The sequence below is a fragment of the Coenobita brevimanus genome, chromosome 26 (genome assembly GCF_032717465.1).
Source record: "Coenobita brevimanus isolate Jiangsu-jjx chromosome 26, ASM3271746v2, whole genome shotgun sequence".
Classification (NCBI taxonomy): Eukaryota; Metazoa; Arthropoda; class Malacostraca; order Decapoda; family Coenobitidae; genus Coenobita; species Coenobita brevimanus.
The window spans coordinates 32,586,931-32,602,157 of NC_136979.1; the positions used below are offsets into that span (position 1 = coordinate 32,586,931).

The 15,227-nt window shown below is 40.2% G+C and overlaps 1 protein-coding gene across 3 annotated transcripts in view; it reads right to left on the reverse strand.

The window, feature by feature from the left end:
- The window catches only part of fs(2)ltoPP43 (female sterile (2) ltoPP43), a 236,291-nt gene that overhangs the window by 193,566 nt on the left and 27,498 nt on the right, over positions 1–15,227 (reverse strand). For all 3 annotated transcript variants that reach the window (XM_080268044.1, XM_080268045.1, XM_080268046.1), the window contains exon 3: positions 1,187–1,348. In XM_080268044.1, coding sequence (XP_080124170.1) covers positions 1,187–1,348 — 162 coding nt within the window. The remainder of the gene's footprint in view (positions 1–1,186; positions 1,349–15,227) is intronic.

Sequence of the window (15,227 nt, forward strand, 5' to 3'; positions counted from 1 at the left end):
TCTCTGGAGGAGTGTAGTAATGATAGTGATTTGTTGTTCGATGATGACAATGATGGTTCAGATGCTGTTTTACATCTTATCTGATCGCAAGATTGACACTGACGACACAGTGCAACCATAACACATCGTTCGCCTGGCACCACCGCACAGGGAATATTTATTACTTCACGGACCTGTATCGGAGGTTATTTTTGTGTTTGCTCTATTGTGTTATATACCATTGAACTCAGGATTTTTTTCTATCTTTTGACAATTTTTTTTTTTCTAATATTTCTTTCTAAATATTTGAAAATTGCCGCACACGAGAAGTACATGTAAACAAACACTGATGCAGTGAATGGGTTAAGCTGACAGTTTTTATTACAGTTACAAAAGTGCAGTTATATACATAGTTACTACAGTGTATTATGTGTTTTGGTGATGGTTGAGTGGCTTTTGGGGTGATGGTGGTGGTGATGGACAAGATATCACCAGAAATGGGTGATGGGTGAGTACAATACTGTTCCCTTGTATCTTACATATTATTACAGTTTCCACCCCTTACGGGATTATGGCGTCTGGCAATAGATAGATAGATAGATCTTTTATCCGAAAAAACTGATGAAATGAAACTTTGAAAGTCCCATGATTTTCGGATAAAAGAGATTCCACTGTATTCAGCAAGATGTTATTTTTCACAATATATGAACAGTATTATTTTTATTTTACTGCAGAAAAGATCTATGACTGACAAAAAGTAGATCAGTATCTTTATAAACATTTATTTTGGATCAAGCCAGGGTATTCTCTACCTCAACTCATCACCTTTGCCCTTGAGAATGCATGGGAATATTTCAAGGTATTTTCTAGAAAAAAAATAAATAAAAAAGGTGCATCTTGGACTGCCACTAAATATGGTAATCAACTTGGTATCACCCAAAAATCATTGTCCGAAGTAACTTTCCATAACAAACCCCCTTCAAATAAAGAGGGATTCCGGTAATGAGTTATAAGTGGCTGCAAATATGATATACCGTAAGTTCATTTCAGTCTGGTGGCAGCATCACCTTGATAATAATATGCCTTCTGTTTGATTTATCTGAAAATTGTTGGGTAGGCTCAGAGAGGCCAATGATGCCAAAACTTGGCTTTGAGGTTCAGTTTCGGAAAAGTCTACAGTAGAAGAGCATATATTTCATAGTCTTACCTTAAATCTATTCTGAGATGCTCTGGCCTGCACATGTTGTCTGATGGTTTCTCTGCCAAGCAAGTCCCGGACGTTAGGTCTCTTGTAGGTCCTACATAGGTCCTCTCCAGTTCGACGACGAGTCTGGATGGCATGAAGTATGTCTGACTGTAGTTTCTCACCCTGAAAGCCATGATACAACTTGTAATTTGATTCACACTAGGTGTAATTATCACAACTGATGGCATTTTAGGTGTGAATTTTCTCTGGCAGGCACATTCTGGGAAAAAATAAAAAATGCCATACAGTACAGTACTTCCATGCCCCAGAAAATGTACAATGAACATAATCAATAAATGTTGGTAAACTCAATACACCTAACATTTGCAATAGCTTCATACATTAAATTCTGAAGCATTAAAACTCTCAACTGAGGTAGTTCTGCAACCAATGAACCATCTTGGACTATAATCAAAGATGGGGGTGGTGTCATCAGAGAGGTAAGTGTTGTACATACAGACACAGCAAATATATAATGCTGAAAATTTACTTTCTTTAACACAATTTTTGCAATATTTTCATTAAAATATCATCATAATTTTTTCTTCCTACAACTCTGTTATTATTATATACTGCTTGTCCATGTACAGTCACTATTTTCGCGATATATATACTCTTGCGAAATTTCGTTTTGCGATGACAAGGGAACATTTTTTTCCCAGGAGTCTCATGATTTTCCTACGATTTTTGCGAGCCCCCGCATCTCCACAGTCATTTGTTTTGAATCGACCATTGAGGAGATGTTGGAAACAGACGAACTAGTCAATGACAACGAAGTTCAGGAACCCTCACCTGTCCCACCAGGTGAGCCAACATCTCGCCAAATCACAGACTTGCTGGCAACCACTGCTTGTTTGAAAGAGCAAATTGAGGAATGTGATGGGAGGACAGAGATCAGGGACACTTTCCTCTCGATGGTGGATAGACTTCTGGCTAATTACAAGGACCTTTTCAAAGTCAGAGTTCATGCACATCATCAGACTCTGATAACATCATTCCTGTCCTCTTATATTCAACAAATCTAGGCTTTGGAGAACATACAGGCTGGGGAGGACGAAGGGGCTGTGGACAAGGACATTGACGACATTGGGGAGCTTGATGAGCTCCCACTGGATTTTGAGGGCTTTGATGTTGAAGCATCGCGAAGTGGTGGTGTGGGAAACTCAACAGTGGTGGTGGGGAGCAGTGTGGGGGCAGGTGGTAACTAACCACCGCTCTCAGCTTCGGAACTCATCTTCAAGCCCCATCAAGCAGTTCAGCCTAAGTGTCATTGTTAGTAAATTCTTTGTTCAGTAATATATTGTATGTCTGATTAACTGTATGTAATTTATAGTAGGGATATTGTGTCATTAATGGGTAGCTTAGGGGGAATGAGGTGGCTGACCCCGGAACCAATTACCACTTATAACGTGTAATGTATATGCACGAATTTCACAAGTTTAAGTTTTGCGCCACAATTGCGGTTAAATTAGGCACGAAAATAGTGACTGTACTGTACCATTAATCCATACAGGATGAGGAAATACAAAAGCAAAATACAGTTTGTTTAGTTTTGTTTCATTTTTGAAGGTTCCAACATGCTTGCATGCATCAGCCTTGGTCACTGAATGGTGGCTCTCCATGCTTCTCGATCTCTGGCAGCCTCCCTATGCAGTCTCTTATCCCCGAGGTCACACCCTATGACCTCGTCCCAAGTCTTTCTTGGTCTACCTCTTGCAACCCAATCCCCAACATTATCACTTCTCACCTTCTGCACCCAATTATCATCCGCCATCCTCTCCACATGCCCAAACCATCTCCATCTACCTCTCCTCATCACAACACCAGTACACTCCAGTCCCATCCAACCCCTCAACTCTTCCACCATAAACCTAACCCTCCCAGGCCTCACACTCAAGGACACACTGCACATCCACCTAATCACTGCCATTTCTGTATGTTTGAGCCTGCGCATATCCTCTTCCTTTACTGCCCAGGTCTCACTGCCATATAGCATTACCTTCCTAACATATGCCACATACAAAGATCCCTTAGCACAAAGAGAGAGCCTTCTCAATGTCAGGAGTGGCAAAAGCTCCCTGAACTTCTTCCAACCACTCTTCACTTTAGTTACAGAGTTAAATCCAGCCCCACCTCCAGTACACAGTCTCCCAAATAACAAAACTCTTCCATTCACTCATGAGACTCACCAGCAAGTTCAACCTTTTCCTGCCTGACAATCTCCATCTGCTTTCTCTGACACACTGCACACATGAAATCAGCATTATTTCACGGTCTACCTCTAATACCATTACATCTCTTATGCACCCACTTATTACAGACACTGCACAAGATGGAATTATTGCTCACGCCCTCGTGACAAATTGCACACGGCCACTCTCCCTCTTCTTTGACAGTACCACCATCAGCCCCAGATATCACTTTTGTTTTCTCTGCATTTACTCATAAGCCCTTGTGTCCCATACCATCACTCCACTTCCTGAATCTTTCCTTTGCCTCCTTTCTATTCTCTGTGATCAATACCAAATCATCAGCATACAACATCTCCCAAGGGAGTCCATTTCTGAAGTCATGTGAGAGGGCTTCAAGTACCATGATAAACAACAAGGGGCTCAAAACTGACCCCTGGTGCACACCAACATGCACAGAAAACTCCCCACTCAAATTTCCATTCACCCTTATCTGGGTGCAAGCAACCATATACATGGCCATAATGACCCTAACCAGCCACTCCTCGATCCCAAGCTTTCTCATTGCTCACTTCACCATCTCTCTAGGGGCTCCATCAAAGGTCTTCTCCAAATCAGCAAAAACAAAGTACAGTTCCTTTTTTTTCCTATACAATTTTTCCTGATGTTGTTGAACATGAATATGGCATCAGTGGTCCCTCTGCCTGGCATAAACCCAAACTGTATCTCATCAATATTCACTCTTTTTCTAATCATACCTTCAAGAACTCTCTCCATTACCTACATTATCTGGTCTAAAAATTTTATGCCTCTACAGTTTCCTCTTTCCAGGGCATTACCCTTCCCCTTGTATACATTTACATTTACACTCTTCAGCCAATCATCTGGGACAACACACTCATATATACAGTAATCATATTTATCAGGTCAGTGACTAACCTCACTCCTATATCTCCTGAGGCTTTCAACATTTCAGCAATCAACCCAGACACACCTGCTGCCTTCCCCATCTGCATCCTGCCTATTGTTCAGCTCACAGCAGCAGTGTCAATCAAAGACAAAGGGCCAAACACTGGATCTGCTGGCTCCAAACCTTCCCTGTCCAGTCAAACTCCTCAGTCAACAGCCTGCATCTTTAATATCCCCACTGTTCAACAATACCCTGTCTTCATATTCTTCACACACTGCTCACCTAAGATATCCCTGTTCTCCCCCTTCTTCTGATCTGCCACCTTAAATATTATATTATTCCTTTCCACATAATTTAGGTTATCAAGTACAGTAAATGTCTGTGACTCAGACTTCGCCCTGTAAACCTCTTTTATAGCCCTACGCTTGGCAGCCAAGTATTCCTCTCTGGTATCACCCTTCTTCCATTCCTGGAAAAGCCTTCTTTTCTCCTTAACTGCAGCTTCTACACCCTCATCCCACCACCAAATTACTTTATGTCTTGGTGGGCCTCTTGTCCATCCACATACTGAATCAGTAACTCTCATGAAGTTGCTCTTGAGGGCTCTGTACTCTTCATTAACATTTCCATGTCTCCCTGTTCTGCCACCACTCTCCTCATCTCGCTATAGAAATCATCCATTACTGCTTGGTTTTCAGCTTCCATAGTTTCCTCCTAGGTGCATAGGTCCTTTATCATCACCCGCTCCTTAAGCTGCATGTCACAAATCAATAACTTGTGCTGTTGCACACACTCCTCATTCCCTATAACTTTAACATCCCTCACTAACTTCCTATCAACCCTCCTGACCAAGAAATAGTCTATCTAGGTGCTTTTTCCCCCTGACTCATATGTAATCAATCTACTCTCTCTTTTCCTACAATGTGTGTTACACACAATCATGTTCATTGCCTCCCCAAACTCGAGTATCCTTTCCCCTTTCTCGTTTCTTGTACCATATGCACATCCCCCATGTACTCATTCATATTCTTGAGCTGCTTCACCTACATGACCATTTAAGTCCCCTCCCAAAACTACAATCTCATCATCCCTCATACCACCTACTACACATATTAAGTCATCCCAAAATCTATCCTTCTCTACCTCACCTAAGCTTGCCCGTGGAGCACATGCCAATATAAATGCAACCATTTTCCCACTGCACAAAATTTTCACTACTATTATCCTACCACTTACTCTCATAACATTCATGACATTTTCCATCCATTTCTCCCAAACCAACACACCCAATCGCCATATCTGTCTGTTCTACCCTGCCAAAACAATTTATAATAACAATCCCTCCCAGCAGAAGGCAGTGGCTCAATTGGTAGAGAGGTGGCCTGCAATCCTACCGGACCCAGGTTCAAATCCTAACTGAGGCAGGGAACAGTTTAAGAATTTGAATTTCATAATATCAGGCTTTACTGATCTACCAGATCATCCGACATGTCGTCCAAAATACCCCCACTATTACCAATACACCAGTCCTGTATGAGACAGCCCTAGCATGTATTCAATATGGACGATGAGTGTTAGTGCCGAAACGGTGACATGTAGAGGTGTACTGTATGCAGGAGGACTTCTGGGCCTTGGGAACAGGCTGTGGAGCCTATGCCCAGAGTTGGACAAAAAATAAATAAATAAAATAAAAATAAAAATAAACTTCCTGGCTGATCCACCCCTAAACTGGAATTCAGGCACACATCCCACATCTACCCACCTCCTCCTCATTACCTCAACCACTTACCCTGTTCTACCCCTCAAACTTCCCACATTCCACAAAGCCACTTTGATCCCCATGGGTGATTTAATTTCCTCACGCTTGCATTGAAACATTCTTTAGCTTGATCATAATCATTAAAATAAGAAGGGAAGAGCCATGCCACAGGCCCCACCTACTCCTGAGTCCCAGGCCAGGCAAAGGATCTGAGACCCCTAGCCCACCAGCCTTGACCAGTGGCTGTGGTAGTAGCCTCGGGACACAATGCCAGGACAGCTACAGGGACACCCTCCAAGTGTGCCTTGACACTGCAACTGCCCCACCACTATACTCCCAATGATAGGGCAGCTTCCTGGAGCACTACTCCCAAGTTTGGGCCCCTCTCTACTGGGCAGCAGCAGCAGCCTGGGAACCTCAGTGCCCTGTACCCTCTAGCACAGGTTCAACCCCCATCTCACCCCGGCCCCATGATCTATACTACGTCTCCCCTCAAAAGGTCTGCCACTAGGTAACGGGGGCATAGTTTTCTAGCCGCATGCCCTTGCTGGCATCAACCCGTGACATAGTGGGGTACGTTGTGTGATATGTAAAGTGCACACACTGTCCCAAATTCATTCACCAAACCGTGCAACTCCCATTTATCTTCACTCAACAATAGTGTATCATCAGCAAACAGCAACACCGGAATCTTCCAAATCTTACCCTCATTCATTACAGCCACCCCCACATCCACTGACCTACCTTGCACCTCCTTTACAACCCCATCCATGTATATATTAAACAGCCATGGATTCATCACACAACCCTGTTTCAGTCCCACACTGAGATCAAAGAACTCACTCAGTTCACCATCCACTCGCACCGTAGCCCTAGCTCCTTCGTACATACTCTTCACAGCATTCAACAATTTCCCCTCCACTCCATATATTCTTAATACCTTCCACACACCTTGCCTATCTATTCTGTCATAAGCTTTCTCCAAGTCTATGAAGGCAGCATACACTGTATTTCCCTTCTCTAGTTACTTCTTCACTAAACATCTTAGAACAAATATCTGATCTACACACCCTTTTCCCTTCCTAAATCCCCCTTGTTCTTCTCCAACTAGCTCCTCTGTCATATGCCTAACCCTATCAATGAGTATTCTACCATATATTTTACCACTCACACTAAGAAGGCAAATACCCCTATGGTTACCAAATACTTCTCTCTCCCCTTTTCCTTTGTATAAAGGAACAATTATACCTGATTTCCAGTCCTCTGGAAACCTTCCCTCTTCCCAAGCCAATCTACACAACTTCCATATCCACTCCACAACAATCTCACCCCCATACCTCAGCATTTCACCGCACACCCCATCAATTCCTGGGGCCTTTCCCAACTTTATCTTCTTCACTGCTTCCACTACTTCCGCCCTACTGATCTCTTCCTCCCTCCTCTCATCTCTTCTTCTCCCAGCCATTCCCCAATCACTTATACTCGCATTGCTCTCACTCTCTACATTCAACAAATCCTCAAAGTGCTCCTTCCATCTCTTCAATTTCTCTCTCTTCTCCACCAACAATCTATAATTCCTATCTTTCACTGCCCTACTATTTCCCCTTTCACACTGCCTTACCTTCTTTACCTCCTTCCAAAACAATTTCTTACTCTCCCTCCATTTCACACTCAGATTCCTCCCAAACTCTTCATCCACTTTCTTCTTACCCTCCTTCACCAGTCTCTTCACCTCCATTCTCCTGCTCACATATACTGTACCTCTCTCTTCTCTCTCTCTCATCTTCTCCCCTACCTCTACTTGCTAACCATTCACTACTGTATATGCCTTCTTCTTTTGTTCAACAGCTCATTTCACCTCATCATTCCACCATGCTGTTTCTTGCACATCCTTGCATCTTCTCCTTACTCCACAAACCACCTCACAAGTTGCGCCTATCTCTTCCGTAAATATCTTACATACGTCTTCCACCCCTTCCATCTGCTCTAGCTCATACCTTCCCAATCTTTCTTCCACTATCCTCTTATACTCTGCCATTTTCTCACTATCTTGCAAATTCTCCACTCTTCTCACAGGCGCTGTTTCCTTCTGTCTTCCCCTTCGTCTCCTCAACCATTTTCTTTGCAGCTTTACCTTGGCCATCACTAAGTGATGGTCCGAGACTCCATGCCCCCACCCTCTCCACACTCTTGCATCCAACACTTGTCTTCTAATTCGTTCATCCACACACATGTAGTCTATCACTGCCTTTCATTCAACAAGATCACCATCCATCCTCCTCATTACTCTCCATGTATACCGGTGGATCATCTTATGTCGAAAGTAGGTGCTGGCTATTGCCAACCCCTTACCAGCACAGATGTCCACCAAAGCACTACCATTCCCATCTACTTCAGCTGGCACACCCCACTGACCAACCACTCCATCCACTCATACATTCCCAACTTTGCCATTCACGTCTCCAATCAAAAGCACTCTCTCGCTCCTCTCAAATTTGTCCATACATGCTTCTACTCTCGCCCAAAACTCATCTTTCACTCTTGCCACTCGGTCCTCTGTTTTCTTTAATATCTTACATAATTCTGTTTTGAAAAATCCTTGACTGAAGAATTTCTTGAGAACTGTTGGATTCTTGTTGTTAAGTTTTCCAAATTTGTATTTGCCTTTGCGACCCGTAGCTATTGAGATGTGTATACACTGTACGCTAGTACTCTAGATATGTCTGTCGTTAAATTTGGGTATGATACAATTTCAAAATTATAATCAATTCTATTATCATGGAATTTTGTTGATATAACTTTGTTTTCTATTTTGATGTTAATTTCCAAAAAGCTTGCCTGGCAGTTGTTGGTGTTTTCTTTATTAAATAACAGTGCTTCCGGATATAATCCATTTATCCTTTCATTCATTTCTCCAACACCATTTAACCCCTACACCGCGGGCTTGTTTACCAATAACTTGCGTGTGCCGCAGGGTTATTTGGGCTCCGACAGACTCTCAAAAAATATTTGCCAAAAATCAGTTATTAGTCCTAGAATAATAAAATTACATATGCTTATGGCACATACCTTCAGCTTTCTCCTGGAATGATTGTTGAGCCTTCGTCGGTTACCGTAGGACTTGTGGAGACCTCTGAAGTAGGGTAACGAAGTCTTCACTTTACACTTCCCGACAACCCGTAATATGATTACCACAGCCAGATACAAACACTATAAACACTATTCTACAATTTTCAAGTAGTTTGGGATCCATACTCAAAAAAAAAAACACTGTGAAAGCAATGGAAATTACGAGCGCGTCTGATCGTCGCACTGGCACTAGTTCGCTCATGGTAGTCTGTCATTTATTATTCATAAAACCCCTCACACTTTATATTTCTATTACTATATAACACTTATATATATCTACAGTCTTTATCCATAAGTTTCCTTCAGTAGTATTAGTTTATTGTCACTGTAGGGATTCAATTTCTTTCAGTAAAATACGTAGCATTCACTTTCTCGTCCTGTATACTGGCATTGAGAGTGAATGTCACTTTCATCTTCACTCTCATAACTCATAGCATTCAGACATGCTAGAGTGAAACTTTCACTTTCATTACTCCTAGGGTATATACTCGTATTCTTATAATACTACTCATTTACATTTCTATTTACGTTCTCTATTTTATTTACATTATTTACATTTCTATTTTATTTACACTGTGTTGTGCAGTGTCACTTGAAATAACTTATAAAACTATTTTCCATTGTTCACGTATACTGTATTTACATTCATTACTTTCACTTGCTGTTTACACATTATTTACACATTATTTACATTTCCACTTGCACTGTTTTACTCAATAGAAAGATCGTAGTCACTCTTTTATCAATTGTCAGCCCTTTACCTCTTTCCACACGAGGTTTAGTAGGGGGTAAAGGTCACAGAGCCATTTGCATGGGGGTGAAAAAAGGCCTTGAAGTCAGCAAGATGAAACATACGTCCTCTCACTTCGGAAGATGACAGTACACTGCTAACGCAGGGGCCAGGCCAGGCAGCCTAGAGGCCTGCTTTAGGGGTTATTCAGAGTTACCAATATTACTTCTTGAAACAGCTAAGTCTAGCACTGATATGATTGGCAGGAAATCTAGAGAATACATTATAAATTTGATAGTTCCAGGTGAATGTAAATATCATTTAGGCTTCTCCCTTCCCTTCTTACATGTATATTTATTACGAAAATAGATTAGAGGCCTACTTAGGAGATATATAATCAGAGCTACCAATGTTAAATCTTGAAACAGCTTTGTGTAGCACTGATATGATTGGCAGGAAATCTAGACAATACATTATAAATTAGGTAGTTCCAGGTGAATGTAAATATCACTTAGGCTTCTCCCTTCTCTCCTTACATGTATATTTATTATGAAAATAGATTATACGGCATATTTCAAGGGGAAAAAAACAGCGAAAATTAGCGAACGAGTGCACGTGAGGTGTTGTCAGGTGATAATTAGCCAATTCCAGGTGTATGGCACTCTCACTTACCTGATTTCTTTCTTGTATATCTTATTTGGTATAAGAATACGACATAGGGCTTATTTCAATGGATGAAATCAGTGAAAAATTCCAGGGAAGATTTACTTAGCGTAGCATGGCCGGGCAGGCGAGAGGATAGGGTAATGGAGGGGGGGTAGGAGGGGAGTCAAGAACGGGGAGAAATGGCTAAATTGTCAACAATGGATGGGAGTACAGATGAGATTAGGAGTGCTGACTAGTGTTGGACATTGTCAGTACTGATAGATGATACAAGCCCCCACTTGAAAGCCCGGGTGAATTCAAAATAACACAGAATGACAAAAGCGACGCCCCGCGGTATGATCCCTTGCTCCCAAGCGTCACGAAAGTGACGCCCCGCGGTTAAGGGGTTAAGGATATCAGACTGACAATGAACCGTCTAGCTTTGTTAAATTTCTTTGCTGATGAATATTGAACTTCTGACATTCGTTCCATCCACTTGAATTCATAACTATATAAGTATAGATTTGCCATGAATGGGGCTGGGTCTCTTCCCATGGGTATTCCTATGCACTGTTTGAAAACCATATTTCCACAAGTAAAAATGCAGTTTTCTACCAGGTAATTTGGCATATCTATTACCTGATCCTCTGAGAACATCAATTTTTTACAATCTCTTTTATTTACCCAGTATCCTTCGTGTTCACCAACTGTGATCAAATTCTTATTCAGTCCTTTAAAAGCAACTTGCACTGTCCATTCCAACTTCTTTTTTATATCCTTATGTTCAATCTTCGTGTATAACGTTGAAAAATCATATGTTGCTATGTTTCTTGTAATACACTTGTGACTGATGGGATCAATATCCTTTCTGCACATTTCTGAGTAATCACATATCCACAAATGGTTGATTCCTGTGCATAAATTTAGTTTATAACAATATTTTTTGTGCTGCTTGCAAATCAATTTATAAAGGTATGATAGTTTTTTGCCACTGATTTTGTAGCACATACTCTGGAGGAAATTATGAATCTGAATTTTACAGAGGCTTGATGCATATTTACAATACTGTGTATGTATGGCAATTTTTTATCATCATCATCTACCCTGATTCCATAACTAGAAGAGTATGATGACTTTTCAACTATCGTATTCTCCTTTACTACTAACCGTTGTATATGTTTCGGAGACTTGATCTATCATGCCCAATTCTTGTAGATGTGTTTTTATGTAATATACTTTGCAGATGATTGCTATATCATTATATGCTTTGTCTACTGGGACCAAAACATACGATTTGTGCAAGTCTTCAAGATCCTTCATCAGTTCCTTATCTTTGAGTACTGGTTTTGGCATTCTCCATCTAGAATAATGCTTCCTGTGTTCGCAGATTTTTTATCAACTTTTTGCAAGACTTTCTTTTTTCTTTTTCTTTTTAACGTTTTCCATTCCATCATAAAACATTCATTACTTTCTTCTAGATTACACCATTCTGCAGCACATTTTTTTACTGCAATGTTAACATTTTCTCTCACTTGCTTCCTACTGATTCCTTTAAATTCTTCTAGTTTACACCATTCTGCAGCACATTTTTTTAATGCGAAGTTAACATTTTCTCTCACTTGCTTCCAACTGATTCCTTTAGTCTCCCGATAATTCAATCCTTTTTTCATTAGTTTTCGTAGTCTAATATTTTTTACTATATCTAGGTTACCTGTTATTATATGTTGATGACGAATATCAATGAACTCTGAATTGTAACACTTACACTCATGATTCTGCGCTAGCCATTCTCTCACATCTAATTCTTCATAGTCTATTTGCAGTTTAATAATCTTCCTCTTATAGTTGGACCATACTGATATACGATCATTGGGGCTTCTTTATTTTTGAATCCAGTAATAATGCTCCCTTTGATATATGATGACTTGAAAAGCTTATTTAATTCCAATTATTCTATGCCTTTGTTGCAAAACTGAATTTTACACTTTACTCTTGTGAGTTTCTTTTCAATGACTTCATTCCGTTTTCTTTTTATGATTTTTTAATTCCCAAGATCATCTATTATCTCTAATATTCTTGAAAAATTGGAGCCTCCATCCTCATTGTTTAAACTTGTGTTTTGCACTAGCATGAACACATCATCCAGTTCTCTTTTTATCAATTGTGGTATTGTGTTTTGACTATCTTAATACTGTAGTTCATTCTCCAATAAGCCTATCATGTCTGTGACATTCATCATAAATTCTGTTGTTCTGCTGCTGCTGCTGCTGCTGCTGTTGTTTGAAGCTCTATTTCCTCTTTTTCTTTTTCTGATTTTGGTGACTGCCTCAAAACTCTCTGCAATTATATCTTCTTGATTATATGCTTTTTCCATTTTATCATTTAATCCCATGGGAAGCTTATGACGGATGGATGGATGGATGGATCATTTAATCAATAATTAAGGATAGTGTTCTTAGTGTCTTTTTCCAAAACTTTTCTCTGCTTCTCCTTTTCGAGGATACTTGTAAATCTTCTTTGTCGTTTTCCGTTCTTCCTGTTCCATTTACTTTCTCAATTATCTGAATTGTGAAACTCTTATATTTACACTCACCTTTGTTGAAATGGTCAGACAGTATCTTGCATGCTGATCCTTTCCCTTTGATCTGAATATTATATCGATGCTGATTTATTCTAACATTTAGTCTTTGCACTGTCTCTCCAACATACTGATTTACACAACTGTCACCATTATGTAGATAATATTTGTTGCATCACATGACAACTTCATTCCATATGGTCACATCTTATAAAGTTTTCCAGAAATATGAATGGGGTTGATACTCGACCTTCATCTGGAGTTTGCTACAATCACATGATGAAGTGTAAAAACAAAAGGTATATGACATATCCAAAAATTAATGTCATACACCTATTGTTTTTGCACTTCATCATGTGATTGTAGCAAACTCCAGATGAAGGTCGAGTATCAACCCCATTCGCTGACGTACCACCTCCAATGTTCAAGTTGTCACTGTCAACAACAGTTTTACCCAGTCGAGGTTGAGTAGCTCTCCCTAAGCCAGATTCTTGATCAGCACAGGAGTAGGCTATGTTCACTGGGGGCTGCTCTCTCTTTCTTTCTCTCTCTCTCTCTCTCTCTCTCTCTCTCTCTCACACACACACACACACACACACACACACACATTATAGAACAACAAAGCAAGGAAAAGGTAGAGAGGGAAGTGGGTAGGGTATTGATAAGTAGAGAATCTTTAGTCAGGGATGTAACAGATAAGAAAAAATATGTAATAATTTCAGGAGTTAAAGAAAAACGTATGACAGTAATATCAAAAAGAGAAAGAGAAGAACTGAGTAAGGTTAAAGAAATAATATCAGTAGTCATCGAGGAAAACAACGAAGCTCAAGAAGAGACTGAAGAGGTGTTTAGGTTAGGAGAGTACGAGGAAGGAGGGGGAAGGCCATTGAAGGTAAAGTTAAAGTCTCGGGTAACAGAAAACGAAATTATCAGTAGAACATGGAAATTATCAGACAAGGAAGGGTTAAAAAATGTTTGGATACGGATAGATGCAAATGAGGAAGAAAGAGCTAAAATAAAGGAGTTAGTAAAGGAAGCAAAGGTAAAAAACGAACAGCGAACGGAGGATGAGTAGACAGTGTTTTATTGGAAAGTCATGGATCAGAAATTAAGGAAGTGGTACCGACAAAGAGAAGGAGAAAAGAGTGTATAAAAAACATCAAAAATAATGCAAAGGTGGCATATACTAATGTTGATGGTTTAATATCGGCAAGGCTAGAAATCAACAATTTTTTGAGGGTACATAAACCTGATATTATGTGCTTTGTAGAAACCAAGTTAAGAGAAGATATTGATGTTCATATGAGAGATGGTAAATATAAACTGTGGAGAAGAGACAGAAAAGAAAAAACATGAGGGGGAGTGATGACAGCAGTGAAGAACAACATGAATGTAGATACCGTGGAAATGGGAGAAGGCAGGTTCGAAGTGATAAATATGAAATTAGAAACTGGAGAAAATAGCAAGAGAGATATGGCAGTAGTGTACGTTCCCCCTTAGACAAGAGCATGGAGTGATGATGAATACCAGGAAATGTTGTCAGACATGGCTAGTTATTAACAGAAAAGGATCGAGAAAAGCAACAATATAATTTTAATGGGTGACTTCAATTGTAAAGAGGTGAACTGGGAGGAATGGGACTCAGGAGGCAGCAAAGATTCCTGGGGCACTACATTATTAAATATAACAATGAACAATGTGATGATGCAATGGGTCAAAGAAGAGACAAGTTCTGAGGTGAGGACACACCAGCAAGACTAGATTTACTGTTTACCGAAGAACCCGATGTAATAGAATCCTTGAAATATCTCTGTCCTATTGGAAAAAGTGATCATGTAGTCACTGAGTTCCAGATGATAACAGGGAACAAGGAGCCAAGAGACAAGCTTTATATGCAGGGAAGATACAACTTTGGGAAAGCAAACTTTACAAGATTGGGAAAATTTTATGAAAATGCAGACTTAAGAAAATTCAGAGAAACATGAGAAATACAGTGGAAGTGGGATATTTTTCTAGGCCTCTATAATTTGGGAGTGGAAAAATTTGTGCCAAGAGTAAGGGA